This window comes from Eumetopias jubatus, unplaced genomic scaffold (assembly GCF_037043125.1).
Source record: "Eumetopias jubatus isolate StellerSeaLion01/CBP00866 unplaced genomic scaffold, mEumJub1_p1.0 scaffold_14, whole genome shotgun sequence".
Lineage (NCBI taxonomy): Eukaryota > Metazoa > Chordata > Mammalia > Carnivora > Otariidae > Eumetopias > Eumetopias jubatus.
Genome location: NW_028274820.1, coordinates 48697401 through 48713213, shown reverse-complemented (window position 1 = coordinate 48713213; position 15813 = coordinate 48697401). Strand labels below are relative to the sequence as shown.

The 15813-nt window shown below is 33.7% G+C and overlaps 1 protein-coding gene across 6 annotated transcripts in view; it reads left to right on the top strand.

Moving 5' to 3' along the window:
* Positions 1-15813, top strand: part of DGKB (diacylglycerol kinase beta) — a 638091-nt gene that overhangs the window by 441077 nt on the left and 181201 nt on the right. For all 6 annotated transcript variants that reach the window (XM_028119240.2, XM_028119224.2, XM_028119215.2 and 3 more), the window contains one exon: positions 10857-10947. In XM_028119240.2, the coding sequence (XP_027975041.1) occupies positions 10857-10947 (91 nt within the window). The remainder of the gene's footprint in view (positions 1-10856; positions 10948-15813) is intronic.

Genomic DNA, 15813 nt, shown 5'->3' with positions numbered 1-15813 from the left:
TACTATTCAGAATGTAATGACTTCAACACTGTATCTAGGTTCAGATTGTAGTACCAGTTTTGTGGACAAGGATCTCATTTTGTCTACCTCAGTTGAAAAATGAAGATGCTTTTTATTTAAATTCTGGAAAACAATGCAACTTGTTCCTAAGTGTTTTAATATAGCAAAAAAAATGGTGATTTGTTGATTTGTTTATGGTAATATTGGTCATATAAATTGAAAATAGTTTTATCTTATAAAATATTTCCAAATGGATTTCATCTTCATTTATTATCTGTTTATATGAGCATGATTTCAAATAGAAGGAAACAGTATGGGCTAGGCATATTTTTAAAATAAAATAGTAGATAATAGTAGAGAGAAAAAGAGAGGAAATGTTTCTTTCACATGTCTTAGAATTATCCAACATGTACTTGAATATACCAGCACAATGATAAATCTCCAAATTATAAAGTCTACTTCTGTCAATTAGTTTATGTACAAGTCAGCCTGAATATTTTATATAAGTTATAGCATATTTACTATAAACAAAAACAGATCATGGTATTTCAGGGAGTCATCTGGGTCCCTTAAGATATAAATCAGTGACAAAAAATGCAATCTAAGTAAGAATGGATTTACTGACTCAGGTGTTAGACTATATAATTCTTCAATTTGATTAAAAGTACCAATATTTTCAATATAACTCAAATATCTGATTCCTTTCCATATCATTTTTATACACAATAATTAATGTGTTTGTAACACCACTCCTCTGTAACACTGGAAAAAGGAGAATTGTCCCCTTTTTTTTAGTTGTAGTGTGAGAGAAGTTTTAAGGTGAACAGCATTTTCAAAATGCAAAGTTATACTTATCACAGAATTGGAAAAGGACTGCTGATGTGTGAAGAAAAACAAAAGGTAAAACACTTAACTAATTTTCAAAGAATAGAAACAAGTTTTATTGAAGTTTTTTTTTTTTTTTTTTTTAAGTTATGAAACCGCAGTAGTCTTCACAGAATAAAGGTAAGGGAAATAATGTGTGAAGGAGCTAGAGAGGTGTAAGTTTTTTCTTTATTTTTGCAAGTTTTATAAAATATAACACCTAAAAATTGGTTAAGAGAAACATTAAAATGCAACCAGGTATAATGTGTTCTAATGAACATAATTACTAATTTAAAATTACTCTATAATACTGACTGTAGTAATAGAGAAGTATTAATGGTCTTTTCAGTGATGGAAAGTAAATCTGTTTTCAAAAATATTTGTATAATATCTTTTTCCTCATGTTGAACTCCTAATGTATTACGAAGCTGTTTTGTCTAGTGATTTGTCATTCATATTTTAATATGCAAAGCAAATGTCATTAAACAGAGCTATTTAATAATGCGAACTCCTTGTAGTGCTTAAATGTATAAAGTTACCAGTCAATTTATATTCTGGTTGTAGGAGTTGTCCATGAGTCAGGACAAAAAACGGGAACTGTCTTTACTGTAAGTCTGCTGAAACTTTTTTGCATTTAATTAATTTCCCCAGAGCTAAGTAGGTACATTTTAAGTATCTGTTGAACTATTTTAACACTATGTTCTTATAACTGGTGCTTAAATAATTGGTTTAGAACATTCAGTAAAAGCAAATAGGACAGAGAAAAAGAGAGAGAGAGGGTGACAGAGACAGAGAGACAGAAAAAGTGAAAGAGAAGGAAGGAGAGTCAGTTGGTAGATGGCAGAAAGAGAGGGGGTGAGCAAGCAATTCTTTCACTATCTAGCTCAACATACTCCATTCATTTTATCCAGCGAATTGTCCCTGCTGCCTCTGAAGGCTCTTTGGGCTCCCTGGCAGGCCTCCCAGCGGGCAGTATTTTACGCGTGTGATTATAGTCTCATCCTCATTTTGGTAAATGCAAAAGCATAATTGTATCATGGCACTCTGAAGTGATTAGGCTCTTACTCATTTGCTCGTTTACCAAGTAATAAATTCTATATATCACTTAAAATACAGGAGAGGAGGTGGTAATTCCTTACCAGGGATTAGAATACAGTTCCATCATTCAGGACATCAAATCCGTAGACATCAAAATCCATGAAAACCAAATTAACTCCCAGATTGCTTGGTAGTCATGGAATTAGAACAAGGCAAAAAGGGGACGCCTGGGTGGCTCAGTCGTTAAGCGTCTGCCTTCGGCTCAGGTCATGATCCCGGGGTCCCGGGATCGGGCTCCCTGCTCGGTGGGAAGCATGCTTCTCCCTCTCCCACTCCCCCTGCTTGTGTTCCCTCTCTCACTGTGTCTCTCTCTGTCAAATAAATAAATAAAATCTTAAAAAAAAAAAAGGCAAAAGGGATGGGTTGAGGAACTGTGTTAGAGTCTTTGGAAAACCTGACCAATCTCCTTCCTTAAGAAGTCTTGTTATTCCTTTTTTTTTTTTTATGTTATGTTAATCACCATACATTACATCATTAGTTTTTGATGTAGTGTTCCGTGATTCATTGTTTGCATATAACGCCCAGTGCTCCATTCAGCGTGTGCCCTCTTTAATACCCATCACCAGGCTAACCCATGCCCCACCCTCCACCCCGAACCCTCAGCTTGCTATTCCCTTTTATTGTGTACCTGTTTACAGCATCCTGTAAACCTTTGTTTTAACACTTACAACTATTAATTTGAAATAATTTAATATATTTTCCTGACTAGAAATTAAGTGTTGTGCAAGCAGAGATTTATTTTATGTACAAATGTAATTCCAATGCCTTTTGTAGTACCATGCCTAGATTAGGTGCTCAGAATATTGAATAAATGATGTTCCTATCCCACTAGAGAGAAGAGCAGTCTAGCTTTTCCTGATATAGAGTTAAGTATAGAGACATGCTAATTCTCACATTTGTAGTGCTTCTGTATTTTTTTTATTTTTTAAAGATTTTATTTATTTGAGAGAGAGAGAGAGAGAGAGAGAGCATAAGCAGGGAGGAGGGACAGAGATAGAGGTAGAAGCAGGCTCCCTCATGAGCAGGGAGAACAATGCAGGACTCCATCCCAGGACCCTGGGATCATGACCTGAGCCGAAGGCAGACGCTTAACCGACTCAGCCACCCAGGTGCCCCTCCTCTTTTTGTTTTTAAACATACTGAAGACAGTGTTCGTGTAGTAGCCACTTTCTAATTATGAATAAAATAATATAAATAAAGCATAGCTTTCTTTTATGTTGAGGCATACAAGGCTTAATTACATTTTGACTATCAATTTTGGGTAGGCCCTAGATATTCCTGTTTTTATTAGTGAAAAATACTGTATCTTAAATATTTCTACAGTGATCTCAGATATTCTGGTGTATTTCATCAATTCACATATCACCAGGTGACTCTGTTTCTAAGTTATTGAATATATGATATGGGCTAAAGTAAGACTTACGAACTTACTAGCTGCTTAATAGTCATTACAGAGTTCATTGAATATAATAAAAGCATCAGGTACAAATGGAGACAGTTCAAAAAGGGATTTTATTTTTAGTTTTTTTCCAAAATTATTTCAAATATATATACATGGAAATAATTCTTAGAAAATTCGGGGGGGGCAGCAAGTCAAATGACAAGAGCAAATTCAGTTATAGTGTCATGTCTAGTCAAAAGATAAGCACGAGTCATTATGCTGAATAGAAATTGTCCTTCTTAACTCCTTTATTTGTTACCATAGAATTTCACATCTAGAAAAATAGTATTGTATGACAAATAGATGACCTCATTTAGATTTTTCAAATATCTCATTCATAATAACTTATGTGAAAATTCTCTTATAAACAAAAATGAGCTGTGCATCAGCTGCAAGTAACAGACTACACAAAATAAATCAAAGTTTGTTTATAAATATCACATGAGTAGAAATCCAGAGATGGACTGTTTTAGAGTTGGCTGATAAGGCAGTTAACTCTCTCAGGGATCTGGGTTAGCATCTCTGGGTTCCCTTGCCTTTTCCTTCGTGTTGGCAAGATGGCTGCTCCATTTCCAGTTATAACCTCCTTACTTGACCACATGCAAAAACAGGAAAGGAGGGGCAAGTTTTCACTTTGTGTGTGTCTCTTTACCAGAGTAGAAAATCTTTCATAGAAACCCACAGTGTACTCCCTTCGGGTCCCATCAGTCAGCTCTAGATTCCATTGTTATCTTTAGTTGGCTTATTTCAGGAGAGGGGAATAAAAGTTCTTTTAAAATAGAAATATGAACAAAGGAGTCATCTAATGATGACCTATCTGACCTCTAACATTTCCCTTTTGGCTTAGAAAAAAAGCTTCAGGTGATGCTGCATTCATTATTGTATTTAATGAGAGACAGTATGGCAAAAGAGCTAGGATTTCTTGAGTTAGGTTATGCTCCTTCCTATGTGATGTTGGGAGAATGAGTTCTCAGCCTCACTGGGTTCACCTGTGATGGTGCTGTGCTCAATAACAGTAGCAATTATTGCTATCACAAATTTCATTTAATCTTTCTAACAATTTTCTTAGAGAAACTTTTAATATTATGAAATATTTAATAGTAAAGATCTAATTATTATTGAAAGATATTCTGTTGTAAACATGCTTTGACATTGTTTACACATTTTATAGGTTTAGTTTTACATTTTATATAATTATTAATTTATCACTACTCTTTGAGAACTTACTCTGTATATATACTTCTTTGGTATGGACTTTGCAATGTGGCATCAGTAGTGCTTTTGTACTTTTCCATTGTAATTCTCCTAATTATTTCTAATAAAAAAGAGAAAATATTTAGGAAAGAAATAATCGATTTGCAATACTATAGAAAGTTCTTATATATGAAATCACTCCTATATCACCGCATATTCTTTCTTTTATAAAGAGAATGAAAAAATAATTGAAAAATCATACTGAAATTTTTTGATCTTTGGATGTATCCTTTTGTATGAGAAACTTCTTTACTTATATAAGTAATTCAGGTTAAAAATTGTATTTTTAGAATATCCATCATTTTTTTACAAACTAAGATGGAGTATTATATGATTCTTTCTGAAGTTTCTATAGCTTGTTTCGTTGTCTTCGAGGGACTTACCAAGCATATCTTATGAATAAGCATTAGATACAAGCATTTTTTATATGTCATTTAAAAAAATTGTATCTTTACCTATTGTTTGGAGAGATGAAAAATGTTTGCTCTCTTTGGTATGAATACAAAATATCCCCACTGTAGTCATTATAGCTGTGATGCTTCCTCATGAAATAATATTATCAACATTATTCACTTGCTATGAAAGGAGTATAAATTGTTATTTAAAAAACAACAACATGGGTTTCAAGGTATCAGTCAAATGTGTAGTATTTGATGATATAGATGTATGGTCACCTCTGCCACTAGTATGTTCTTATGGGTAGTAATTGCCATAAAATTATAGTTTCAAATTTCTTTTTTTAATTTTATTTTTTTAAAGATTTTATTTATTTATTTGACAGAGAGAGAGCACAAGCAAGGGGAGCTGCAGGCAGAGGGAGAGGGAGAGGGAGAAGCGTGGGACTTGATCCCAGGACACTGGGATCACGACCTGAGCTGAAGGCAGATGCTTAACTGACTGAGCCACCCAGGCACCCCATGTTTGAAATTTCTATAAGCAAATATAACTCTTTATATACTTAAATCTTTTTTTAATATTTTATTTATTTATTCATGAGCAACAGAGGGGGAGAGAAAGAGAGAGAGAGAGAGAAGCAGAGGGAGAAGCAGGCTTCCCGCCGAGCAGGGAGTCCGATGCGGGACTCGATCCCAGGACCCTGGGATCATGACCTGAGCCGAAGGCAGACGCTTAACCATCTGAGCCACCCAGGCGCCCTATACTTAAATCTTTGATACTATGATTTTTTTATAAACTGGAGTAAAAGTTGCCACTCATTCCAAAATCTCAAACTTTGAACCATTTATTTTTTCACAACCATTTATTAGTGTTGGTATAGTTACCAATCAAAAGAAAAAAGGAAAAGAAAGAGAAAGAAAGAAGAAAAGAAAAGGAATAAAGAAAAAAAAAAGAAGTTGCTCATTTCATTTGCTTGGGTATGGTGTTCATTCTTAGCAAATGCCTATTACTCTAGTCCATACAGATGACAGTTGACCGATTTCAAGAGGTGATAAACTGCAGGTGTCCCCAGCCATTACCCCTCTGTTAACCTATGGTCAGTTGTGGCCCTAACGCGGACCTGCTGCCCTGCCACCCTGCTGTCCGGCCGCCCCTACCGGCCCCTACCCACCCCTACTGGCCCCTACTGTCCCCCACCCTACCCCGTGAGTGCTTTTTCCACTGGGGGGTGGGGTGGGCTACTACTCGGCTTGTGGTGTCTTTTTAAACATAATACCTCACTACGTTTCGGAATAAATGAGTAACCTTATAACCAATGTTATGTGTAATGCCTTTTGAGAGTGAAAACAAATAAAAGTGAATAGATCCTATGACATAAATGTCCCACTTTCAACACTGACCCTATCGCTGTGAGCCACGAGTACTGCAGCTCTTGTCACGGGCATTGTTAGACAAGTTTACAATTCCTGCTCTGCTCCTAGCTTATTCCATAGAATTGGGAGACTGAATTTTACCATTAAAGTTAGAGAGTTGTTAGAAACCTTGTTCTCCACGAGACAATAATTTTCAAACCAGATTTGAAGTTAACTGTTGAAATACTTTCGTAACAGGACAAAAGTGAAAGAAAGCTAATGAAAAAGATGAGATTTTTGAAACATCCTTAATGATTAGAAAAGTGTATTGGTTTTAAATCCTTCTTAACCCTAAGCTACTTAAGACCTTGTGTGTTTACTTTCATATGAAAAGCAATGATCAAAAGGGTTTTATTTTCTACTCTGATGAGCATGTTATCCATATAATGTAGATAGAATAGCTTAGTTAAAGGGACTTGAAAAGGGGATTCAGGTGTCTAATAGAAGGCTTTTCAGTTTTATACATATTAAGTAGTAATATATTAGTAATTTTATATGTATTTATAATATAATAAAAATAAAAGCAAGACATTTCTGAGAAAAAAAAGTTGACCTTTAAGAGTAATTTCACTGAATTAAAACTTTCTTCTGTGTGTTTATGACTTTTGAGCTTTCTACAGCAAGATAAATGAAGCAGTTTGACCCCTCTCTGAATGTTGCATCTTCATTAGAAATGAGCTTAATATCTAATTAGGCTCTTTGTTATTCTTTTTGGGAAATGTACTAGCCAATTCATGTTCCGTTTGTTTGTTTTATGTTTGCTGCATTTACAATACTTAGCAGACTAAAACCAGATCAAAAGACATGTATACCAGGAAGAAAAATTCCAAGGAAAGTATATTGCTAGAACTTAAATTACGTATTTGAAAGTTCAGAACTTAGAAAACTAAATGTTACCTAAATTTCATAATGATGAGAATGATTCTTTGCTTGAATAAAATTTCTGATCATTTACATTTCCCTGAGGATATGTAAAAGAGGCAAAGCTACTATTAGTAAGAAAATCTTGATAAATGTGCGCTAATTTTTTTCTGAATTTTTACCTGAACATCTGGTAACCAAGCACTTTAAATATTAAAATGAAACTTGTAGACTTACAATTAAATTCATTGAAATAGGATTTAATATATTAATTAAAATTATAATAGTATGAATAACTTTTTTGTAGGAGATTTGTCATCATACCTACAATCACAAAACCTGTCTAAGAATACAATAAATTTGACTTTGGTGTGGCTATTTCATAGGGTGTCAAACATCCAGATATCTTACTCTTAAAGTCCAAAGCTATAGGTTCTCTTTGACAAATTTGAGTTTGAATTATTTGGATCATTTTCTAATGTGAGCCATAAAAATAAATAGCATACATGTTTAAATGTGCTTTTTTGCATTTCTACAACCTAAAGACCAGTTTGGTTGAAAAAATAAAATTTAACAGCTCTTAATTTGTCATGTGGAATCTGATTCTATGTGTTTTTTATTACCTCCATATATTTATCTAAGTGAAACATAAAACGGTTGTAATAATGGAGAATTTAAAGCAGCTTTTGCACATGAGCAGTAATGCTAACTAATACGGTGAGTAAAGGCTGAATGTAAATTCTCAGAATTTCTTTTTTTGTGATGTATTTACTAAAGTTGGTATATTTTGGTTAGCTGATACAAGCTCCCCATCATCCTAATTAAGCTATGAAGAATTTTGATGGGTAGAGTGGAAAAAAATAGGGAGTAATCATTTATGTGCAATAAGAAGTCTTGTGTGTATATGTGTGTGTGTGCATATGTCTGTGTGTCTGTGTGTGTGAATATATATATATATATATTCAAACTGCAATACAGTATTCATTATATCCCTGATAGAACCTGTCATAATATAAACCCAAAGCCCTTCTTTTGCTGGAGTAATGCTCTGATATTCCCACATGTACACTTAGAAATAACTTGGGTATGGCAGAAATTAGTACAATCTAGTAATACGATTAGATTCCTATCGGTGCTACCTCACTTACGCTCCTTGGATTGAGCCTCTCTTCTCCATTTCCCTCCCTACTTGGTTGAGGCCTTCAGTGAGACTTCATTTGTACTATTCCAACAGCCACATTTCTGTTCACACTACTAGCATTCAACATTTTAGCCCTCTTACTCATTTCTGCTAAACTTGTTGCTCATATAACAGAACTGGCCATGTCACTTGACTGGTAATAAACTTCTGTCAGCATCCTATTAATCTAGAATATCAGGTCCAAACCCCTTAACTTGACATACACGTTCTGAAACAGACCCTTGTTAGCTCATACCCAGCATTCTCTTAAGTCATTCTGCACTCCTAAAACTGCCCAGAACTTGTCTTTCTTCGTTTGCCTCCTTTGACTTAACCAATTCAAATGTCACCTTCTCTTCTAAAGCTCTCTGGACCCTCCCAGGTAAAAGTAGTTGACACACTGAAATGTTTCCCCATAACATTTGGCTCATATTTTTGTAGAGCATTAACTTTTTAATGAACTTATGTGCCCATCATCTTACAACATTCTGAGTTCCTTGGAGACAAAGATAATTGTATTCATATTTATATATTTAGAACTTATTACAGTAGCATATGGAAGTTGCTGTCCTTGCTAAATATTTGTTGAATGAATGAATGGATGAGTAAATGAATCCAGGAAGGTCTGGATAAAATGCTAACGCAAAAATGTTACCAGAAAACTTGCTGAATGTAGAAAGACAATTCCAAACAGTCATAAAACATCTGCTTATTATTATTCTAAGGTTGTCTCAAAACTACTGCATATGACGAATATTTCTCTCTCAATTACTGAATAACATGTTTTCATCAGAATGATGAGTCAATAGGAAAATATTTTTAATTTTTGTAACTTCAGTCAGTGAATAAATTTGTAAAATTACATATATTCTCTGAAGCAGATATTTGCATTAATATAAATTTGCATGTAGGCTTAGGCCCACAGATCTTGATGTTAAATGTTTGCCCCTGTTCTATCAAATTAGCTATCATCTATTTTTAACTACTCAGATATATGAACTCAGGTCATAACTCAAGGAAAATATTCTCTAGAAAAGAATGAGGGTTCATGGTACCAGAATCCTAGGAATAGGAAATTTTCAGATTACTGGCACAGGTAAGGCAATTGATACAAGAATGGCTAGTGAAAATCTTGTAAGGAAATAAGATCTTGTACGAGGCTGTATTACTGACTATGTCTAGGTAAATGAGATTACTTTTATAATTTGTAGTTTCATATCACAGAACTCTATTCAACACAGTGTAATAATGAACACTGAATTAGGTTCCATATTGTTTTCCATAACAAATAATAGGGCTGAATTAAATAGTAAGGTCCTTGCCAAATGTATTTTTAATTGCTGAAATGTTTTATGTTGTAATGTGAAAAGCACATTATCAATATTTCTAAGTCAAAAAGAATATAATATGAGAGATTTGAATATGACAAAAATTTTTGTTTTGCCTGTATGTGTGAAAACATGTATCTCCTTTTACCTGTATTTTCTTCTAATTGAGGGCATAACACCTTGTTAAAATATGTATAATTAAGAACTGCATTTTTTTCATGAGAATGAATTTTTAAATCCAGTATTGGGTAATATAAAAACCTAGTCAGTCCTTGTAAAATTACATTAAATGATCATAAATTTATTTACCAGGCACAAAGAAAGAGATGGTTTTGGGTCATGGGAGAAAATAAATTTTGATACTGAAATATTTTAAACCATACTTTCTTTGTAACTCTTGTTATATTGATAAAATACTATTACCACTTCTTTAGTTCTTGTATATTGTATCATAATTTCCCACTATTATTCATAGAAAGGTGGATACTATCTTAAAAAATAATGAATAGTTATCCCAAAGTTACTAAATTTTAGCTTAATGGATAACTACGATTTGTTTCTTTTTAATATGCTATCCAATCATGCCAATTTCTAACGAGTACATGACTATCAAGAAAAATTTAACATAGTTAGCTTAATCTCATTTTTCTCATAAAAAGCCCAATTGTTTTTCTCTTTATGATTATAGAGTGGCAGGTCTAAATCAAGTTGTCTAAGATCAAGCTAAGATTTATAGGCACTAAAATCGTATTTTAAAATCTGAGCAACCAATACATAGAAAAGTCAAAGGTATACTTGAATCTGTCAGATCAACACATTCCTGTAATTCCCTCAGGGGCAATCATACAGTTTGACACCAACATTTAAGCTTTGAAAATTATGTGACCATCTATTACATTATGAATGTTATATGTCCTCAAACCTTTTTTATGACTTATAATACAAGACAGGGCTACTTAATTTTAAAAAATCCCTTCTGTTATTGATAATTGCCTAAGCTGCTTCTTCCTTTCCTTTTTCAGAATGAAGAACAAATTTTGGTATTTTGAGTTTGGCACATCTGAAACTTTCTCAGCCACCTGCAAGAAGCTACATGAATCTGTAGAAATAGAAGTAAGAAAAATTAATTATATTTTGTAATACAATGAAATTACTTGAGTTTGTTTATCAATATGTTTTTGACAGCCCATGTAAGGAGTTACGCTTTGAGCAATCCACATAGCTTTAACTCACAATTCTAAAATTTCATTTCTGTCACTTGTTGGTAGAATAGCACTCTGAATTATTAGTATAAAGTTAAGGTTTGAGTAGGAATTCTTTTAATACAGTATTAAAGGATGAGAGGTGGAACAATGGAGAAGTTTAGAACTCAATGGAGAAGTTACTAGGCATAGTGTGGATAGAAAAATGTAAAATAAAGGAAAGTATTTGAAAAGAAAGAAAAAAATTGCAAGATACATACAAAAAAAAAAAAAAACCAACCCTTATTTTCAGGTCTCAATATCTTATAACCTTTAAAACACAGTTTGCAAAATTTGTACTTACTTTCATGAATAAAGGTTAAAAAAATACTTTTTCCTTCCATTCCCATTCATTAACTAGATTTTTCTCAGTTCCTGAGGTTTCCATTTCCCCATTACATTTATAGGAAGTGGAAAAGCCAAAAAGAGAGAGCAAAGACAGCAAGAAAAGACACACTTTGAAAAGATTTGGAGCAAACAGGTCTACCAAAAAATATAGGTACGGTACGACTAAAATTTTTGGAGATGGGTTATAATAGAATATGACTTAGTTTTATTGAGAGATTTTAGGGGGTAAAGAGAAAGGAAAAGTTATATTTTGATGAGTGGCAAAGACAAACCAAAGGAATAGAATTATGAAACCAGAACACCTAATGACTAGCTGATATTATTTGTGAAATATTGGCTTCAACACTTTTCATTTTAAAAATAAATGCATAACTTGTCTACTATGGTCATGAGACCTAAATCATTAGCGGCACGTACTCAGGTAATAAGTTTGGTAAACAAAAGTAGTTATGGACCCATTAGATCATAAAGGCCTGGCTAAGTTTTTCATTATTCTAGCTTCCTAATTTACTGTTAAATGATAATGAGAGCAAAAGTGACACTATTTCAAAATGTAACATTTTTGGAATTTTTGGTGGATAAATTGAAGTAGAAGTAGAATTGATGATCTTGGAATGGAAAATACCCTTCTTGACTGAATCAGATCATAACTCCAAAAAGGAATATAATCACAAAAGATGAAGGAATTGGGGCTCAGCATGGACTTTCTGTGATTAGTATTCATCAAGATTTATATATGTATATCTTTATGTACATCTGTAGAGAGTGATATATTTAGGTAATCATATATATGCATATACATTTATAAAAAAATAAAAATATCCCTTTACCTTCAAAAATCATTACTTTAAAAAATTCTTAATATAGTGGATTTTGATCCTTTCTTACCTTCAGAAACCTATGCTCAAAGACAATCTGTAGCAGAAGGCAAAAATGAAAAAAAATGTATGGCCTCTGGTTGAATGTAGGGTGGATACTCTGAAACCTCTCGCACCTCTCCTTACCTCATCCTACCACTGAATACAGATTGAAAAAAAAGTTGAACTAGGAGAAATGGATGTTCCATGGATAGGAAATCTCAGTATTGTCAAGATGTCAGTTCTACCCACCTTGATCAATTGATTCAAAACAATCTCACCCAAAATCCCAGCAATATGTGTGTGTGTGTGTGTGTGTGTGTGTGTGTGTGTATCAATAAACTGCTTCTAAAGTTTATAAAGAGAGTCAAAAGACCCAGAATGGCCAACGCAATGTTTAAGGAGAACAAAGCTGGAGGGCTGATACTACCTGACTCCAACTCTTACTATAAAGCTACCATAATCAAGACAGTGCAGTGTTGGTTTGAGAACAGATGAATCGATCAGTGGAGCAGAACAGAGAATCTAGCAATAGACCCAACCCATAAATGCACTCAGCTGTCTTTGACAAAGTAAGACAGACAATGCAGTGGAGTAAAGGAGGTCTTTTTTTTAAATAATGGTGATGGAACAACTGGATATTCGTGCAACAGCAACAAAAAATCTAAAAAAATGAATTCACCTTTAACAAAAATGAGCTCAGGTTGGATCACAGACCTAAATGTGAAATGTGCAACTGTAAAATTTCTAGAAGAGGACATAGGAGGAAACCTAAATGGCCTTGGGTATGGTGATGCCTTTTTAGACACAACACCAAAGGCACGATCAGTGGAAAAAATAATTGATAAGCTGGACTTCACTGAAATTAAAAAAACTTCTGCTCTGTCAAAGGCAATGTCAAGAGAATGAGAAAACAAGCCACAAACAGAAAATAATTGCAAAGGTATGTCTGATAAGAGACTGTTAATCCAAAATACACAGACTCTTAAACACTTAATATGGAAATAAACAACCCCATTGAAAAAAATGGGCCAATGACTTAAAGATACATCACCAAAAAAGATATACAGATGGCAAATAAACATGAAATGATGCTCCACATCATGTCATCAAAGAAATGCAAATTAAAACAATAATGAGATACAATTCTGTACCTATTAAATTCCTGAAAACACCAAATGCTGGTAATGATGTAGAGCAACAGGAACTCTCATTTATTGCTGGTGGGAATGCAAAATGGTACAGCCACTCTGGAAGACAGTTTGGTGGTTTGTTACAAGACTGAGCTTACTCTTATCATATGATCCAGAAGTCATGTTCCTTGGTATTACCCAAAGGAGCTGGAAACTTATGTCAACACAAAAACCTGAACATGGATGTTTATAACAGTTTAATAATTGCCAAAATTTTTTAACGCAAGCAAAAGGTCCTTCAGTAGGTGAGTAGAGAAATAAACTATGGTACTTCCAGACAAGGGAATATTATTTAGTGCTAAAAAGAAATGAGCTGTCAAGCCTTGAAAAGATGTGGAGGAAACTAAAATATGTTTTCCTAAGTGAAAGAAACCAATTTGAAAGAGCTGCATACTGTATGATACCAACATATGACGTTCTGGAAAACTGTAAGACAGTAAAAAGATCACTGGTGGCTAGGGGTTGTAGTGGGAGGGCCGGATGAATAAGCAGAGCAAAGAGCATCTTAGGGCAGTTATAATACTCTGTAAAATACAATGATGGTGGATAAATCTCATTATACATTTGTTCAAACCCAAAGAATAAATGGCAAAAGTGAACCCTAACGTAAACCATGGACTTTAGGTGACTGTGATGTGTCAATGTAGGTTCATCCATTGTAATAAATGCACCACTCAGTTGGGGATGTTGATAAATGGGGAGAATGTGCATGTCGAGGGAGGCAGGGGGTAGATGGGAAATCTCTGTACCTTCCCTTCAATTCTGCAGTGAACCTTAAGCTGCTCTAAAAAAATAAAGTCTAGATCTAGAGTATAATATGTATGTCAAAAAATTTTTAAAAAATGATTAAGGAAATATAACCAAGGACATTTGAATGAAAATAACAAGTTATGGGGCTCCTGGGTGGCTCAGTCGGTTAAGTGTATGACTCTTGATTCTGGCTCAGGTCATCTCAGAGTTGTGAATCTAGCCCCGGGTCAGGCTTCATGCTGTCCATGGAGCCTGTGTAAGAGTCTCTCTCTCTTTCTCCCTCTGCCCCTCCCCATCTTCCTGCACGCACACATGCTCTCTCTCTCTTTAAAAAAAAAAAAAAGAAATTATAATGATAAATTGAGTGGTTTTGTTCCACAGAGCTTTTTACATTTTATAGAAAAACTATTTAGAATCTTCTCCAAGAAATCTGGACAACTAGAATAAGTTATTCTTCCTGGGGTCATGCTTCTATAAGCCCTCCAAGTCTGGCTTCCCAGCTCTGCATTTGCTGGCTTATTCTGGTGCCCATTGCATTAGCATTTATAAATCAGAACCAGCACTGTGCCTTCCCCACTTTATTGTTGCATATCTTGAAAATACTGTTATAATGTTACATATTTATCTCAATTCTAAAACTTGGGGAGGTGTATGTGTGTTTGTGTATAGATCGTAATGCAAAACCTGCTTCTCCCCTCACTTTTTAATGAATCCAGTCTATCATATTAGCAAAATATGCCTTTTTACCCTCAAGGTTGCTTTATAATTAGATATAACAAAAACATCAATTTGGAAATTTGATTCTGTTTGCTGTTGCTCCCTACTTGGCCTAAAATTATGCCAACAATGATTTGAAAATATATAACAGAGGATAAAAGTACGAGAGTACCTCAAAAAGATATATGTTTTATTAGCGGCTTCTTCAAAACAAGCTATTTGCTGTGTGACCCTTTATTACACTTTCCTCTTTCATATAGGAAACTTTTTCCAAGGGGGTGAATATTTGGAAAAATTTGAGTATCATGGGATAATAGTTGATAATAATAATAGCTAATGTTTTAGCTCTTATTAATTATACCTGATTTTTGGTATAAGCAATGTATATACATTATCTGATTTAAGTCTTTGTCAAAATCCTATCAGTTAGAGAGATTCTAAAATATCTCCACTATAGAGATAAGCAGATGAGCATTTTATTTAATAACTTAAGAGTAATAAGAATTGTATTGCTGCCAAAATGTTTAAATCTAAGGAAACAAATAAATTGGAAATTATATATACATATATAATAATGTATATACATATATATATATGGCAAGATATATATGATATATATAACATATTCATAATATGCATACATATATATGGTGTGGAAGAGAGATTAACAAAGTTGAAATTTTCAAAGTTAAAAATTTCAGTAATCTTCTAAATTTGTTACAAAAGATAAATAATAGAAGAAAAAACTTTAAATTTACAAAATACTATGTTAAAAGCAAAGTTTGTATTAAACTATTTGGGGCATAGATGTACACCTAAGAATCTCAGGTCAACATCTGGAATTGAAGTTATAAAGTTTGTAGACTTCTAATT